Here is a 16,075-nt window from a genome sequence, read left to right as displayed (position 1 = left end):
GATAGCTTGAACTTGAAAAGTCAAGGTTACCTATCAAGGGACAAACAGTAGAGCCCGGATAAACACTATCGCCGAACACGGACACATGCCGACGCGAATGTACGAACGTTGCGTAGTTTCTATGAACGCTTTTATTTACCGCTATGAAAAATCAGCGATGTATACCAATTCCGCCAAAGTACGGCGAATGGCGTTCCAGTTCAAAAAAAAAATACAGCTATACAACAAAAAGTTTCATTCAAATCCGTCCAGTAGTACCGGAGGTTAACGTGTTTGTACACGTAAATATATTAAGAGTATAACTGCTTAATTATATGTATTGATTGATATTATTGATAGATTAATATTTATTGATTTATGCTAAATAGTGTAAACATTTTAATTGAGTTACATACGAAAAAAATACAGGTAAAGAAAACTTAAAAACGACAAGCTTACTAATAGAGTGCACTTAAATTATGCCGGGTGAACTCCTTCTGCTTAGGAGTAATTAAGTAAGCGAAGGCATATTGATGAGTGGGCTTACATAATGTCTTATAACTTTTTACTAAAATTTACTGATGTTTTCCCACTTTTTAGGTTCATTGTATTTTTTTCTTTTGTTGTTGATCAAAGTATGTCATAACCCTTCTCTACCAACACCCATTAAATACAGTAAACAGGGCATATTTATACCTAAATTAAGACAAATTCGCTACACAGCTATATAATTAACATTCAGTTGACTATACATAAGTAAAGTTTAATACTGTTTTTACATATTTTTACAACAATCCTTGCGCTAAGCCTTGCGTTAAGCCCAATAATACTTTACGTCGCATTGAACAAACTTCAAACATAATTTATTCCGATTCAGCTGAAACCATTGAGGTCAATAACATGGAATCGACAAAAAGTCCGAGTATATCCAATAGATTGTTGGCGCTCGATAATTGAAAATTTAGAAAAACGCGTTCATTTAAGACTTTTGTGTCAATTGATGAACTGAATTATTAAACGGAATATGAATGTAAGAATATAAAATTAAACTTTTTAAAAAGTACAGGTACAGTTAGAAATCGTAAATATAATCAAAGTAAAAATAACAAAAACTATAATTTTGACTGTAACTACGAACCGTATGTTTTATATTTATATTACTGAGTTACATGTAGGTTGTATATAATAAAAAACTTGTTGTTCTTTTTAAAATTTTAAAGTACTTATACTTACTTATACGTATAGCGATTTTGTTTTATACTATGTAGTGATTATGATAAGAATACATAATAAAATATATGATTAATATCCATATTATAGATAATAATTAATGATCACTAACGAGAAAATATTCGTGGAGATTTACTGGTGACTTTATTATTTCATAAGATATTCTATTGTCGTCTGCTGTTCTTAATATTCAATGGCAAATGGTATGTCACTCTCGATTGGGTCCTTTGATCTTTATATTGGGTTTGGAAACCAATTGAGTTCTCTTCTTGACCAAAAATTTAATATCGTTGTACATAAATATTTATTACAATTTGAGAGCTACGGATTTATTGGAAACTAGCTCCGCCCTGGGGCTTCGCTCCCGTGGTAATTTCGGGATGAGAAGTACCCTATGTGTTCATCCAGGTTATATTCTACCCGTGTACCAAATTTCATAACAATCCACCCAGTCGATTTTGCGTGAAATAGAAACAAACAAACACAAACTTTCCCGTTTATAATTTTAATAGGATACAAGATTAATAGTAATCTGTAAATTAAACTTTATAACTAATAAAATTATAATGATTAAAAATAAAATAAAATCAATTCATTGCAGGTAACAAAGACCCATAAAAATATCAAAATACAAAAAAAAATGCCAGTCGCTCGAGTAAAATTAAAATTATCATTAAATAAATTACAATAAAATAAGTACTTATTTCTTCTTCATAGTCGTATTCCGTCATTACGTGGAATTATACACACACACAACAACTTTCTTGGCATTAGTAATGGAGTGGTTTGCCATTGCCTTCTCCATTTCACACACAAGTTAATAATCAACCAGTGTGCAGGTTTCCTCACAATGTTTTCCTTCACTGGAAGCAAGTGGTGGTCGATGAAAACAACTATACATGAGTCAGATTGGTATACCATTGCACCACCACCGCTTCTTACTTCAAGTATTTACTAAGTATCTACAATTAAAATTGCCTCTCGGTTTTGCTGCACGGTATGTTGTTGTGTTGTTATAAATAGAAAATATTGAAAAAAAAACGTACGGGCAATGTCAAGATAAATTACAGCTCCTATTCTACAACAATGTTGCATGTAGGAACAATCCATCCTCCCAGCAATAATGGCTAGGACGGTATTGGATCTGCTGCGCACCCGGCATTAAACATACATATTTTCAACCGTATTACACATACATATTACACGTGTTGGTCTGAATCCCGTAACACGGCCTAGATATCTATATTCTCTAATATATCAGATAGGAAATCTTTTATAACTGATGTTTAATTAAAAGTAATTAAAACAAATTCTTATTTGAATAACAGACCAGCAGATTACCAAAACATCCTCTAAACAATAGCATTCGCCCAAGATAACTCCACCGACAAGAACAACATTCTTATGATGAATGATTCGCTCGTGTCAATCATCTTGAACGGAACAGACATGATTTTCATACAAACTTTGACCTCCCAATTCAGCCCATTGTGAAATGTTTTTTGAAAAAAAAATAGCCTATGTCTTTAAATACATGAAGAGCAAATTTCATCAAAATCGGTCCAGCGGTTTAACCATTAAAACAGTACAGAGATTTTCGCGTTTATAATATTTAGTATGGATTACGTATTACTTTAATAAAATTAATAGGATTGTACAACGTAACAGGGCCCATAAGGTTTTTGAAGATAAACTTATTCAGCTAACACGTAATAATATGTAATAAATCGTCAGTCTATCTGTTATGGGATCGAGAACAGTGGTCGTGGTATGTAGGCTTAGGACAGAATATATTACAGAAGCCCGAAAGTGCTCAAAGACATAAATTATTCGACTGACATTATGCTGTGATATAGGTTATGATGTAGTTATAAGACCATTGTAAAAAATTACTTATTATCAGTAGCGGTGGTGGTCCAGCGGTTAAATGGACCGAAAGGTCCCAGGTTCGATTCTTACTCGTGCCGCATGAGTTTGCATCTGCCTCATGTATCAGTTTTCATAGACCACACACACACACACACACACAATAATCTTTATTTAAATAAGAAAGTAATACAGTTAGTTCCCCTATATATCCATGAACCAATGGTCTGACAACTAGGAATGACGGCCGTGTGAAGTGGAGACGAAACAAAAACGAGAGAGAGAACTGAGAGAGGAAAAGAGAAATTTAGTTAGGTTGGGTACCATCGGTATCAATCATAGATAAAAGAAAAATATATCAACAGAAATATCTTCTTCATCGTCGTATTCCTCATGACTGAGGGTCGTGGTCATTACACGGAATGAAAAGCACGTAACAACTTTCTTGGCATTATTAATGGAGTGGTATGTTTCACGATGTTTTTCCTTCACCGGAGGCAAGTGGTGGTCGATGAAAACTACTATACACGAGTCAGATTGGTATACATACTCATGTGGCACGAGTAGGATTCGAACCTGGGAGCTTTCGATCCTCAGGCGGGGGTCTTAACTATTACACCACCACCGCTTCTTAACAGAAATATGTATACTTACAATGAAAATAGAAAATACAGGAAAAAAAACGCACGGGCAAAATGTCAATATAAATTACAGCTCCCAATCCACAAAAGGTTCCGTATATTGTATTTTCTTAAGTGGAAACCATTACGGGGATTTATCGAAATAAGCCCAATTTTACTACCTACTACCTGTCTACTTTCCAATAGATTAACCTACCCCTTATCAAATATACCATTTCTTTGCTGTTGACGGCGGATGGATTCCCTTTTGAAATCGGATCTAGTTTCGAGGGTTTCAAGCGTATTTATCTGAATTACAGTCTCAATAATTAACAGCAAAGTTCAGTTTGAATACTTAGATATCCTAATCTTTTCAATAATCCAACTATCCCATATAAAACTGAATGTCGAAAATGTACTAGAACTTCAAAAAATAATAATATTGTTTAAAGGAATATCTAATGATAGATATTATTTTACATATAGTTTCACAAAGCATATCGTGAGAATTTATCATGATTGTTTCTAACAAACGAATTATGTAGGTAAGTAAGTACAATATTTGATGTTATGTGGCATTTCATACTTATGTTAATTAAAATAAATAAAGGAGTTGAGTATTGAGTAGAGATGGGATATAGGTAGTAATTTATGTAAATACATATTGTCACGCTTTTTTCCCATAGCAATAGGCACAGACTACGGGATTCTACTCGCTACGAATACAAGGCCCTGATCAATCTCACTCGCCTCCTCTATACACATCACCCTCTTCAATTTAATTAATTTTGACACTAGACAATTATTAGGTCACTTCCATGACCTAATTCACACCGATACCAGCACAAACATAAAAATAAATATCGAGTGAAACCGAATATATACACATCTATTCTATATAGATCTGATTTTATATTTTACACTTTGGTAAAATATATACTTACTGAACGTAAACCATCGTCCATTTTGACGTCCCCACTGCTGGGGCATTGAAGGAAAATGGGCCATGTACCACCACGCGGGCCTAATGCGGATTGGTGGCTTTTGACGACAGCAAATACCTTCCGAAGCACACAATAGATAATCAAGAAATCAGATAACTTTTTCCATGCGTGCAAAACAAAAATAATATAGGGCTCGTATGACAGTGGACACAAGTGACGTCACAAATAGGGTCAAAAAGCGTTTTAATTATACTTTATTGAGAACATGTTTGAAGAGATATGTTAATATAAATAAATTTAATCAATGAAAATTACTTTTAATTATAGTGTTTCTATACATAATATGTGAATGCATTTTTACATTTCATTTTATACACATACAACTACTCTATTGCAATTGTACTTAATAAGAATGTCAAATAATAGTGTACGGACCAATCACAATGTTCTACTACAACATATCAACTCATTTGCACCCTACACTGACCCTGATACACATCAAAGCCCATTCAAAATTACTCGACACCTTATCGGCGTAAAATTAGATTGAGTGATTTTGAGTGCTAACCGGTCAGGCTAGGGTAGCAACCATTTAGAAAATACGTTTTCTTTGCTCACTTTTGTTGGACATTCCAACACTATTTTGTATTTTTTTAAGTATTTAAAAAAGTGTTTTCTATTGTCATTGTTTCTATTGTCTATGTCTTCTTGTTCTGTCCAATAACCAACAAAAATACAACAAAAGGATGAAAATAAGGAAATGTTTGTATGATACTTTTATTTAATATTTATAAAATAAAAACAATATAAACTTTATAATAAATTGTCCCTAACAAGCGTGACGTTAAAATTGCCTCAGCGAAGGTTATGTGATGGAAAATCCTTGACAAAATTGAACGAGCAATTCCACCCTTGCACGTTCGAACACGTTTTAAATTATTAAGTTTTGGTGCGACGCGTCACCTGACAAGTCTTATATTAAAATCAGTTATTAAAACTTCTATCTTCACGAACCAGTCCTAAATTTAGCCACGAATCGTGACTTCGAATATTCAAAAAATCTAAAGTTGATGATGTCTAGAAAAATAGGCTTTGTTTTAAGTGTAGTTATACTTCCTTATTATTGACTTAGTTCACGGACTTATATTTAACCGATGTTTAAGTAATTAACCGTCGTTTAAACAACCGATCAACTTATAACAGTTCAAACCGACGGTTAAACAGCAATTCCGAGTCTGGTTAAGATAAACGGTCGTTTAAAGGCGCTAATCAATGGTTTGCGAACAGTGAACACCGAAAATGATTTATTCAGCCTGTTTAAGTGTTAAACAGTCGTTTAAAAAGTCGGTGAACTCGGCCGATGATGATGATGATGATGTATATCATCATCATCAGCCTTCCTTATGGATGAGTAGGTATGAGCCAAGAACCACCACGCGGTCCCATTGCGAAAGTCAAAGATTTTTAATTTTTACAAAATTCTTTTGAATTTTCAGGTTTTTTTAATTTTAACGCATGATTTGGTATTGGAAACGATCGTAGTCAGATTAGGATACTCGTAACCACGCTAAAACCACGCTATCACCCTGGGTATAATGACGATGAAATACGAGATTTGTTACTCCCGAGTCATTCAAATATTAGCGGCAAATGAGGGTAATCGAGAAAAAACGTCAACACGTCGATATAAACTGACGGTCGGGTGTGGTCAATCATTGTATGATTTCTTGATTTGAAAGTAGTCTATCGAACAGTGGAATTTGTTTAACTTAATTTAAAACGTTTAGGTCCTGTTATAAGCAGTTAAGGGGTAAGCTAAAATCTGATTTAAAATGTTTTTTTAAGTGTTTATAGAAATCTACGGCCTTTAAGACCGTTTATTTCAAAAGAATCCCTAACTGAAAGATAATAGACCTAGATACAAGGGTTCCACCTTGTAACATCACTTCGAGGTCAGTCTGTCAGTCTGAATAATATAAAATAGGAAAATTCTTAGGATATATATATCAGCATTGATACTTCAGCCTCCAAAACCGAATTTCGACACAACAAATTTCGAATATAAACTCTATTTTCATTTGAATAGACTTTATTTTTTTTTACATAGACGCGTGTTATATAACCTATAAAATAATTTTTGTCCTGTGCAAAGTAAATTGATTTGACGGTTTTCGTAATAAAGTTCATTTTCAATCGACATAGGAAGTCGAATTGAAAAGGGATTTTGTAATTTACAGTGTCTGGTAAATGTAATGTTTACGCGTTTCAGCAATTTTACGATAAACAGACCTGTTTCTATCTGAATAGCGTGAATTGTTCTTTTTTTGTTTATTTTTTTATATATTTCGAAAGTTGTTTTACTAATTTAATATGTAATACCTTTTATTAAAATGCCTAGATTTGTTGGTTATATTCATTTTATTATACGTATTTCTTAAATATAGACGATAGAACACGGTCCATTAGAGCCATCCACGACTCAATAGAACTACCTACCTGATAGCAAGAATAGTTTACAATAGCCAAGGCGGTTTGACGTTGTTATGAAACCACAGCCCAATCTTCGAAGTTTTAAAGTTTTTTTTACGCTCACCTTGGCTTCCTGGCGTCATAGCCCCGAACCGAGAACACGAGGAGTTGAGAGAGAGACTCGATGTAGTGTACTTTAAAAAATAACATTATAAAACTACATAACATCAATGTAATGTTCACCTATATCTGTGGTACAATCATGGAAGTAGTAGGTACTCCGTACAACCTACTAATTCCATGGGTACAATAAGAATTGGCATTTGTTTTGCATCAATATTAGTTAAGTACTTGTTTTCCTCGGCCTGCTCGATCAATCTCTATTAGGGTAAGCTTTTAATATAAAGTTACTGTTTGAAGCTCTTTGGAACAAACTGAAATAACCAACTAAAATGTTTTTTTTTTTGCTTTGTGTTCAGACAAAGCTTTATCTGCATATATTTTTATTATAAATGAAATATATTTCTATAATTTTAATATATTTACATTATACTTGTATTTTAAATAGAAATTGGTGTATTCCGCTTAGAATAGAATAGAAATAAGTTTATTCAAAAAACTACAGATACACACACATTAAGCACGTTACATCGACATGTAACGTGCTACGCATTTGTATATTTCGTGGAAAGAAAGAACTCTCCTTTTCCCACGCTATCGTGTACGCCTAGTGTAAAACTAAGAGATAACGTATGGACTCAATGACCTGTTACGTCTTTTATGTTTGATGATATGTTAGTTAATATCATATGACCACACGATATTAACTAACATATAACGTTAAGCAGGTATATATAGTAATCATGTATGTCAAAAAATTATACTGATATGCATAAATTAATCTAATATTATTATTAGGTACCTAAGTCTACATTTAACATCCATCTGTGACCAACTGCACCTAGATCTAGCCGAAATGATAAAGCCGTAACGTATATAATAGATAGATACATAGCTTTATTTAGCTCGTTCAGTTTTACTTCAAAGATTTATCGTTCAGGCGGCCATGTTTTCGCTGCCCGTTTAATTTTAAACACCCATTAGGGGAAATTGCACAAATTTGGCCCCTTGAGGGTGACGAGCTTAATTAGGGAAATGTTTTGTTTCTTCCTTGTTTTATTTGTTTGGTTTGTACTACACTAAATTGTCATTCGTTCGACGGGCCCGGCAACGTGCGAGTGACACCCAGGGTGTTGCCACCATTCATCTTAATAATTAAAAAAAAGGAGGAGGTACAATCAACAGTCACATTAAGTTACCCTGGATGAAACTCTATGACACTATAATAGCGGCGAGATTGCAATGAATTTGGGTAGGTTGATGTGCTGATGACTGTACGTCGCGATCATTTATTTTTTTAATGAGTGCTCCCTGCTACACATTTTGCCCCAAGGATTTGGTAGCCACCAAAGTCCTTGTCGTAAATTGTGACTATATTTTATACTAGATGTTGCCCGGGGCGTCGCTCCCGTGGGCGTCACTTTTGATCTAAAATGTAACCTATAGCCAATAGCAATCTTGAATAATGTACCCTTCTAAGGGTAAAAGAATTTTTGAAATCGATTCGGTAATTTCAGAAATTACCCGCCTCAAATATACAAAGTCACAAACTTACCTCTTTATAATAATAGTACAGATAATGGAAAATTATAATATGTGTATCATAAACCCCTTTTTTATACTACCAAGCAAGCAAACATGCATGCGGCCCACCTGATGGTAAGTGGTCACCACAGGCTATTAACGCCTGCAACAACAAGGGTGTCACACGCGAGTTGCCTACTTTGTGGCCTAGGATCCTTTGCCACATTATTGTGCCTGTGGTATTACTTTTATAGTTTGCTCTGTTAATTAAAATGAATTGACAAATATGCAATAGTAGCACTAGTGTGCGGATTATTAACAGAGTGTTAAATTTAAAATTCAGTTCATTCATTCATTCATTCATTCATTCATTCATTCATTCATTCATTCATTCATTCATTCATTCATTCATTCATTCATTCATTCATTCATTCATTCATTCATTCATTCATTCATTCATTCATTCATTCATTCATTCATTCATTCATTCAAATATCAGCACCGGTAAATGTCATTATTGTACGTACAACGTAACGTCCCAACGACGATTTAGCCAATGTCAAGTTTGAGAAAGAGACAATAGATTTGCCATCAAGCATGGAATTAGTAGGTACTCCTTATTAAATCCATGCCATCGAGTCAAATCTGATACTTTTCCCGTGTCAAAAACAAAAAATAAATGAGCTTGTATGACAGTGGGCACAAGTGACGTCGTAAATGTTGGAGTCAAAAATATTATTAAACTTTAACGAGAACAAAAATACTAAATGTTACTAGAAATAAAATTGTTCAATTAAAGTGACATTTTATTATCGTGTTTCATTATGTGAATGCATTTAAACATATTATTTGATACCCAGGTAGTTTTCTGCCATATTTATTTTTGTGGCCACCGGGCTCTGCTCGAGGAGGTCGTAGAGTTTCGATTACGTCGACCAAAACAACTGTTGCATCGGTGGGCTGTTTGGCCCTAAAGCCCTTCACATAACATAACATGATATATTTCTTTCGGCATTTCTTCTCAACAGTGGTCGTTCCGAAATGTAAGTAGTTTGTAGCTTTGATAAATTTTAATCCATACTATCCATATATATACTATACATAGTAATGTTATGAAGAGAAATGATTTGTACGAGTATTTTCGTTGTGTAACATAGGCTACTTTTTATTATGGTTTTATCCGAGCGAAGCCGGGGCGGGCTGCTAGATCACTTTAGGTACTTACCTATTGTATCATCCAAATAATTCTGCGCCTTTTCTTTATTTGTTGTTGATCTTTGTACTGCGCTTAGAAAGAAAAAAACAAGTTTGATAAACATATAGCGAATTAAACATTTATTTCATGTATCCCCACATATGTACTAGTTTTAAACACTACCTAAAATTATCACGCATACTTTATTATTAAATTATACAAAGCCAACTCCAATAAAATCATTGAGGTACTTAACAGGTAACTAAAAGGCTGGCATATATCTAGGCCAGAGATTAAGCATTGCCATTCAACGTGACAATGCTGTCAGCCTCCTGGGCACGCTACCTCAAGGTAATGAATTGCAATTTTGCAATTTTTGTAAATACCTATATAAATATTTTTATTTTTTTTTATTTTAATAATTTGCTTTTTTTACTTTTAATTTCTTTTGTTATATAATAGAGTATATGTTAATAATAAATATAGTGTATTTAAATATATAACTTGTGAGATAAACTAAAAATAAATAAAAACATTACTATCCTAATATACGTTATATTTCCTAAAAGAACATTTATCCGATTCTGAATTTTGTCCATAACATCTCCGGGGCTCCTCACTTCCTGAGCGTTGATCCAATCGTTTAGGTAATGGAATGGAATGCTTTAACTATAAAAAAGGAACGCTTTTACAGCCAATCTTGCATAACGTTTACTTAGAACGTAACTTAGAGCAAGAAGTATTATTGAATGAAAATTGTCGAAATTAAGTCATTAAGGTATATATATAGGTGTAATCGTGTTAGCCAAATATTCTCATAATAGTATTTTATTATTTAGACATTTAGAAGAATAATATTTAATTGTACCTGATCGATTGAATATATTTTTTAACGTTCTCTTCTATTATTTATCGAAAACGATAGTACGAAATTTGAATCGTCGAACATGTGCTTCTGTTTTGAAACCCGGCAATAGGAGGATAGGGAGGGAGTTAAAAGTGTCTATGCATCTATATGTCTGTCCGTGGCATTGTAGCACTGTTGTTAAACCGATTTGGTAACATTGTTGAACCGATTTGGATCAAATGGAAGAAAAAGGGTTGAAAAATATTATGCGTTTTAGCCGTTCAGAAACCGTCAGCTCTTTTCTAGCAAATGAGATAATGCAAACAATTCTTAAATTTTTAATTTAGAAAAAAATACATACATTAAAATTAAAATTACTTCATAATCTATAAGAGTTAAAAAGATATTTTAAGTGAGTAAATAGTTCCACTGCGCGAAGAAAGTCCGCTGTAATTTATTGCTCTTTCGTTCTAGCTATGAAAAAGTCGTAAAGTCCCATTAACTTGGAATATATTTCCCCATAGTGAGAGCCCTCTTGAATCTTGAAGCCTTTGTGCCCTGGCATTACATTTGTTATTGGAAATATTAAATAAATAAGCTTTTGTCTTAGAACATTTTAAGCTTCATATCTACACACTAATCTACTATATCTACACTAATATTATAAACCTTACCTGTTTTGATTATCATGCCCTGGGACGCAGCTTCTTATAAAATAAATTATGATAACGAATATACGTTAATTTTTTTTTTTAGGTTTATAGTAACATTTTGAACCATCACTTGAATTATTTTTATTTTAATAATTTGAGTGCGTGTGACCTCAGTTTAGTCTCTCTTTCTCTCGTGCGTGTTGTGTGTCTGTGCGACCTCAATCTAGCCTGATGGGAAGCAAAGTTGAGGTATTTTCAAGGCAAGCTGTAAAATGCCTATTCACGCATGCCTTGAAAATTCCTGAATTGTATTACCTGTACCTACTTACGTAGATCAAACAGTTGAACTCACATTTGACCACAGCTGTTCCGAACAGCCTAAACATCTATTTTAGGATCAAATCGATATGATCTTATACAAGGTTAACATTCCCAATTGGTCTAAACATGCGGCGCGGAACTTTATTAATTATTCCGCTACCGATTCCGACGAGGACATTGCAATTAGAATATATAAGTATTTAGAAAATCAATAGTAGATGTAGAAAGTACAATAAGTATGCTATTTGAGAAAGTATATGTTATATGAGAAATGGCCGTGGTCATGACAGTGCACTGTCTAGGACGTCTGCAGCACCAGCGTGTGACACGCGTATTGACAGTCTTGAATCTTTTCAGTAACGTAGGCACATACATACATACATATATACCTAATAACAGAGAACAAATAGATCTTCTTTATGGCGGGCATTGGGGGCACATTACGACGCGACACGGCATTATTATGCATGCGTATTCCTGTGTATATCCCCCATTTTATAGATATGTGAGAATAACCAATGTTGTTACTGTGTGAAATCAGAATTGAAACTGATTTTTAAAATAGGCAATTGTAATTTCTTTCTTAATAAACGATTATTTCTTTTAAAATAAGCACTTAATATTATATAATATAAAATTTTCATTTCAGCAAAGCTTCTGTCTACGTCATGTGTAAGAAGTCTTGTTATATGGACAATGAAAAGTAAAAAGATAATCTACCACGTCATTCGCTCAGATATAAGAACATTAATGTTCTAATATCTGTGCTTTTGGTACCTATACTGTATAATTTTTATGAATTGGCATACAGAATTGGTGTTTAAATAAAACAAACGGAGTGAACTAAATAAAACCCTTTAAAAAAATATCAATACAACGAAATATCAGACAACGAATCAAAATCAAATAGTTTTAAAACCTTTTGCTAGCAGTGCCTAATATAAAAATGGTCGAAAATAGATTAGTAATAGCAAATTTATACATAATCCTAACCTAACAGCATGCAACTAGTATTCAAATAAACATTACATTTCGTTGCGCCATTTTTCGCGCGCCATTTTCTAATATTATTCCACAGCAATATCTCTCCATTTGTGCGACTGCGGCTCAACGCTGCAGATAAATTTATTGGCGTACATGACATGACAGACGTGCTGCAAATGGCGATGTAAAAATATTATTTTTACACTTTGTCACCCTTATTATACATACAGAACAACAAAACCAAAAAATAAATAAATCAGGCAATGACACATAGCGTGTTTCCCTTTAAATTAGATTTTTATACAATTAGATTTATATTGAAATCTTATTAATTTATATTTACGTATTTTTTAGGTATATCGACATAGTTATTAGTTTGTTCATAGCTTTATTATAATTTCTCTACAATTTTAGTTTTTCGATTCAGACGTTCTCATGTTACTTTTTTTTTGTTTCAGATGACATGCAGCCTCAAGAAACTTAGATAAATACATATACTTATTAAACAATATAGCGTAATTCACAAACTGACAATAAAACGCCAAAATAGAGTATCAAACTAATATTATTTTCATATAAAATATATAAATATTCTTTTGGCAAATCGTGAAAATAACGGAAATAGCTTATCTGAAAAAATATTTGTCACTGATAATAAAATATCTAAATTAAAAAAATGAGCTTCGATTCAACGTCGTCCAATAAAAAATTGAATTTTGAACGGGCTACAAATTTTATGCGACAGTTTAGGGACCCTGACTCCAGGGAGTTGAAGAAACTTTCAGCCAATCAGTTCATGGAAGTGTGGAGCCATTATGACAAAGATGGTGAGTTTGTTTTTATAACTTTCTAGATGTGTAGATATGATTTTGGGGCGTTATAAGTACGTATCGCAAACTAATCGAAAGTAAATTTCGAATTGTATTGAATATCGCGCTAAAACGATTTTCTAATTTCCGTTTCACTTGTGATTAAAAAATGTGTTAAACTCAATTTTAAAATGACATTTTTACGCTTTGTTAAATTTAAGTATTTATATATTTCCAACAAAATACAAAAGTAACGTTCAAAGCTCCCAACGGAGGCATAATTCGCAAAAAATTTCACTTATAAGTAATAGCACTTTTGAATTTTATTCCCTTGTCAGAACCTCTCATCTCTCTCTTCATAGTCGTATTACCTCATGGCTGAGGGTCGTGGTCATTACATGGAATGTAACGTACACAACAACTTCTTATTTTGGCACTATTATTGGAGTGGTTCATTCGTTCATTGCCTTCTCCATTACACACAAGTTAATAATTAAACAAAGGTTTCCTCATGACGTTTGTCGGAAGCAATTGATGGTCTATGAAAACTACTATATGCATGAGTCCGATTGGTATACAAACTTATGTGGCACGAATGTGATTCTAAACCTTTCGATCCACAGTCTTAACCATTACACCACCACCGCTTCAATTTATCCATTCATCATTCAATTGATTCTTTCCACCGTTGTTAGACAGTCGAGTCTAAAAAAGCAAACATTGATTATCAAGATTTCTATGTGGATTCTAAATTCCTAGTCTAGATACTTCAGAGTTCCCTCGTGACTCGTGTTGAGACAACTTAATTCTAACTAGGTTCACACACGACCGATTTGCGGAACTAACAAAGTTGTACTTATACGGGGCTGATGAAGTTTCAGACATTCTCAAAACTATACAGATATTATATACATTTGTGTGATATCATTGAGAATTCAATATTTAAACATGGAAGCATTAAGACCTGTTTTCATTTTACTGAACCGTGATAATCTCTAACCATTACGTTGCAAAAAAAATAATCGTTTTAGCGAACGTTGGAGCCATGACAAAAAAAATAATCTTTTTCTAGTGCAATACAGCATATGTCTGTACCTAACGTCGCTATATTAATATACTAGCTTTGCCCCGGGGCTTCGCTCCCGTGGGAATTTCGGGATAAAAGGTACCCTATGTGTTATTACATGTTATATTCTCGTCCACTAGACTACGTGAAAGAGTAACAAACAAACATATATACATACATCCTCACAAACTTTTCGCATTTATAATATTAATAGGATAGGTTCTCTATTTGCAATTTCGGCTACAGGAAATAATTCGCATAGGCTTGTTGGCAAGCTGTTGGCGTCAGTCCAACAATTTGCAGTTCTGTGCCAAAAAGTGTTGAGAAAAACGTAACAATTACGATCCATTTTAGCAGATCTGTTTTTGTTGCCTTAATAAGAGTATGTATGAATTTATATACCTATTCTTCGCAATTTAAAGGTAGATAAGGTACCTACTAGGTACTTGAGACATAAAATAAATACCTACCTAATTACCTTGTTGTCATTTAATATGGTCTAACCCAAGTGAAGCCGGGACGGCCGCTAGTTCCAACTAAAATAATGTTCTGAAACTAATTTATTTCACTAAATTAAACACTTCATATGACATACAAATAACAAAAATAAACATAATTATTTACACATTATAAGCAGATGATAAATGAGGCTGGAATAACCGTATTCTGACAAAACATACGTAAATTGCCCTGACCCAGAGGAAGGCATCCAATTAACCTTTTTCAATATTTTTTTTACAACCTCCTTATGCTGACATCTTCAAGGCCCAGCCGACCGATTTAGAACGAGGGTGAAGTAGTCAGAGCATCTTCAGACATGCTTGAGAATTCATGCCCAAAGACTTTCTTTAGTAACCTGCTGCCGTAAGCGACTGATCAAGAATTCTGACCGCCCGAACATTTTATTTTCGCAGATCATAAAAGAAAAAATATTATAAAGCGGTAAGCGTTTGTGAGTTTGTATGTTTGAGGCGAATAATCACCGAAGCTACCGAAGCGATTTCAAAAATTCTTTCACGATTAGAAAGTTACATTATCCAAGATTGCTATAGGCTATATTTTATCTCAAAATTCCCACGGAAGCGACACTCCGGACAATATCTAGTCATTTATATTTAATTAGTTGTATTTTGTTTTAATGTATTGTCAGTCTAGTTAAAAGATATATAATATAATTGTCCTTTACAAAAAACTAAGTGGATATATATTTTTTTTATTTTTACAGTCAGTGCTGACTGAAATGCATCTGGCACAATATTTTTTTCGCTCCCAGACCAGTATGAATCTTCATCTTCATGGTTCTTTGCACAATTAATATCAGAATTTCTAGCTAACTCCAGGACTAGCATTGACCCCTGGACTGAGGCACCTAATGAGGCTATATACACGTGAACGCCCACGGCTTTGTAAGCAAGATGTAAACAAATTAATAAACATGTCAATGAACC

The 16,075-nt window shown here is 33.5% G+C and overlaps 1 protein-coding gene across 3 annotated transcripts in view; it reads left to right on the top strand.

Moving 5' to 3' along the window:
• Cbp53E (Calbindin 53E) overlaps positions 1–16,075 on the top strand; it is a 39,323-nt gene that overhangs the window by 5,805 nt on the left and 17,443 nt on the right. For 2 of the 3 annotated variants that reach the window (XM_053762223.1, XM_053762221.1), the window contains one exon: positions 13,211–13,579. In XM_053762223.1, coding sequence (XP_053618198.1) covers positions 13,429–13,579 — 151 coding nt within the window. In that variant the 5' untranslated portion in view covers positions 13,211–13,428. Of the gene's footprint in view, positions 1–6,310; positions 6,450–13,210; positions 13,580–16,075 lie in introns of those variants that run through there. The other variant, XM_053762220.1, reaches the window with a different exon arrangement.

This window comes from Plodia interpunctella, chromosome 22, assembly GCF_027563975.2.
Source record: "Plodia interpunctella isolate USDA-ARS_2022_Savannah chromosome 22, ilPloInte3.2, whole genome shotgun sequence".
NCBI classification, from domain to species: domain Eukaryota; kingdom Metazoa; phylum Arthropoda; class Insecta; order Lepidoptera; family Pyralidae; genus Plodia; species Plodia interpunctella.
Note: the sequence above shows the minus strand (reverse complement) of the source record. Positions and strands in the feature narration are given on the sequence as shown.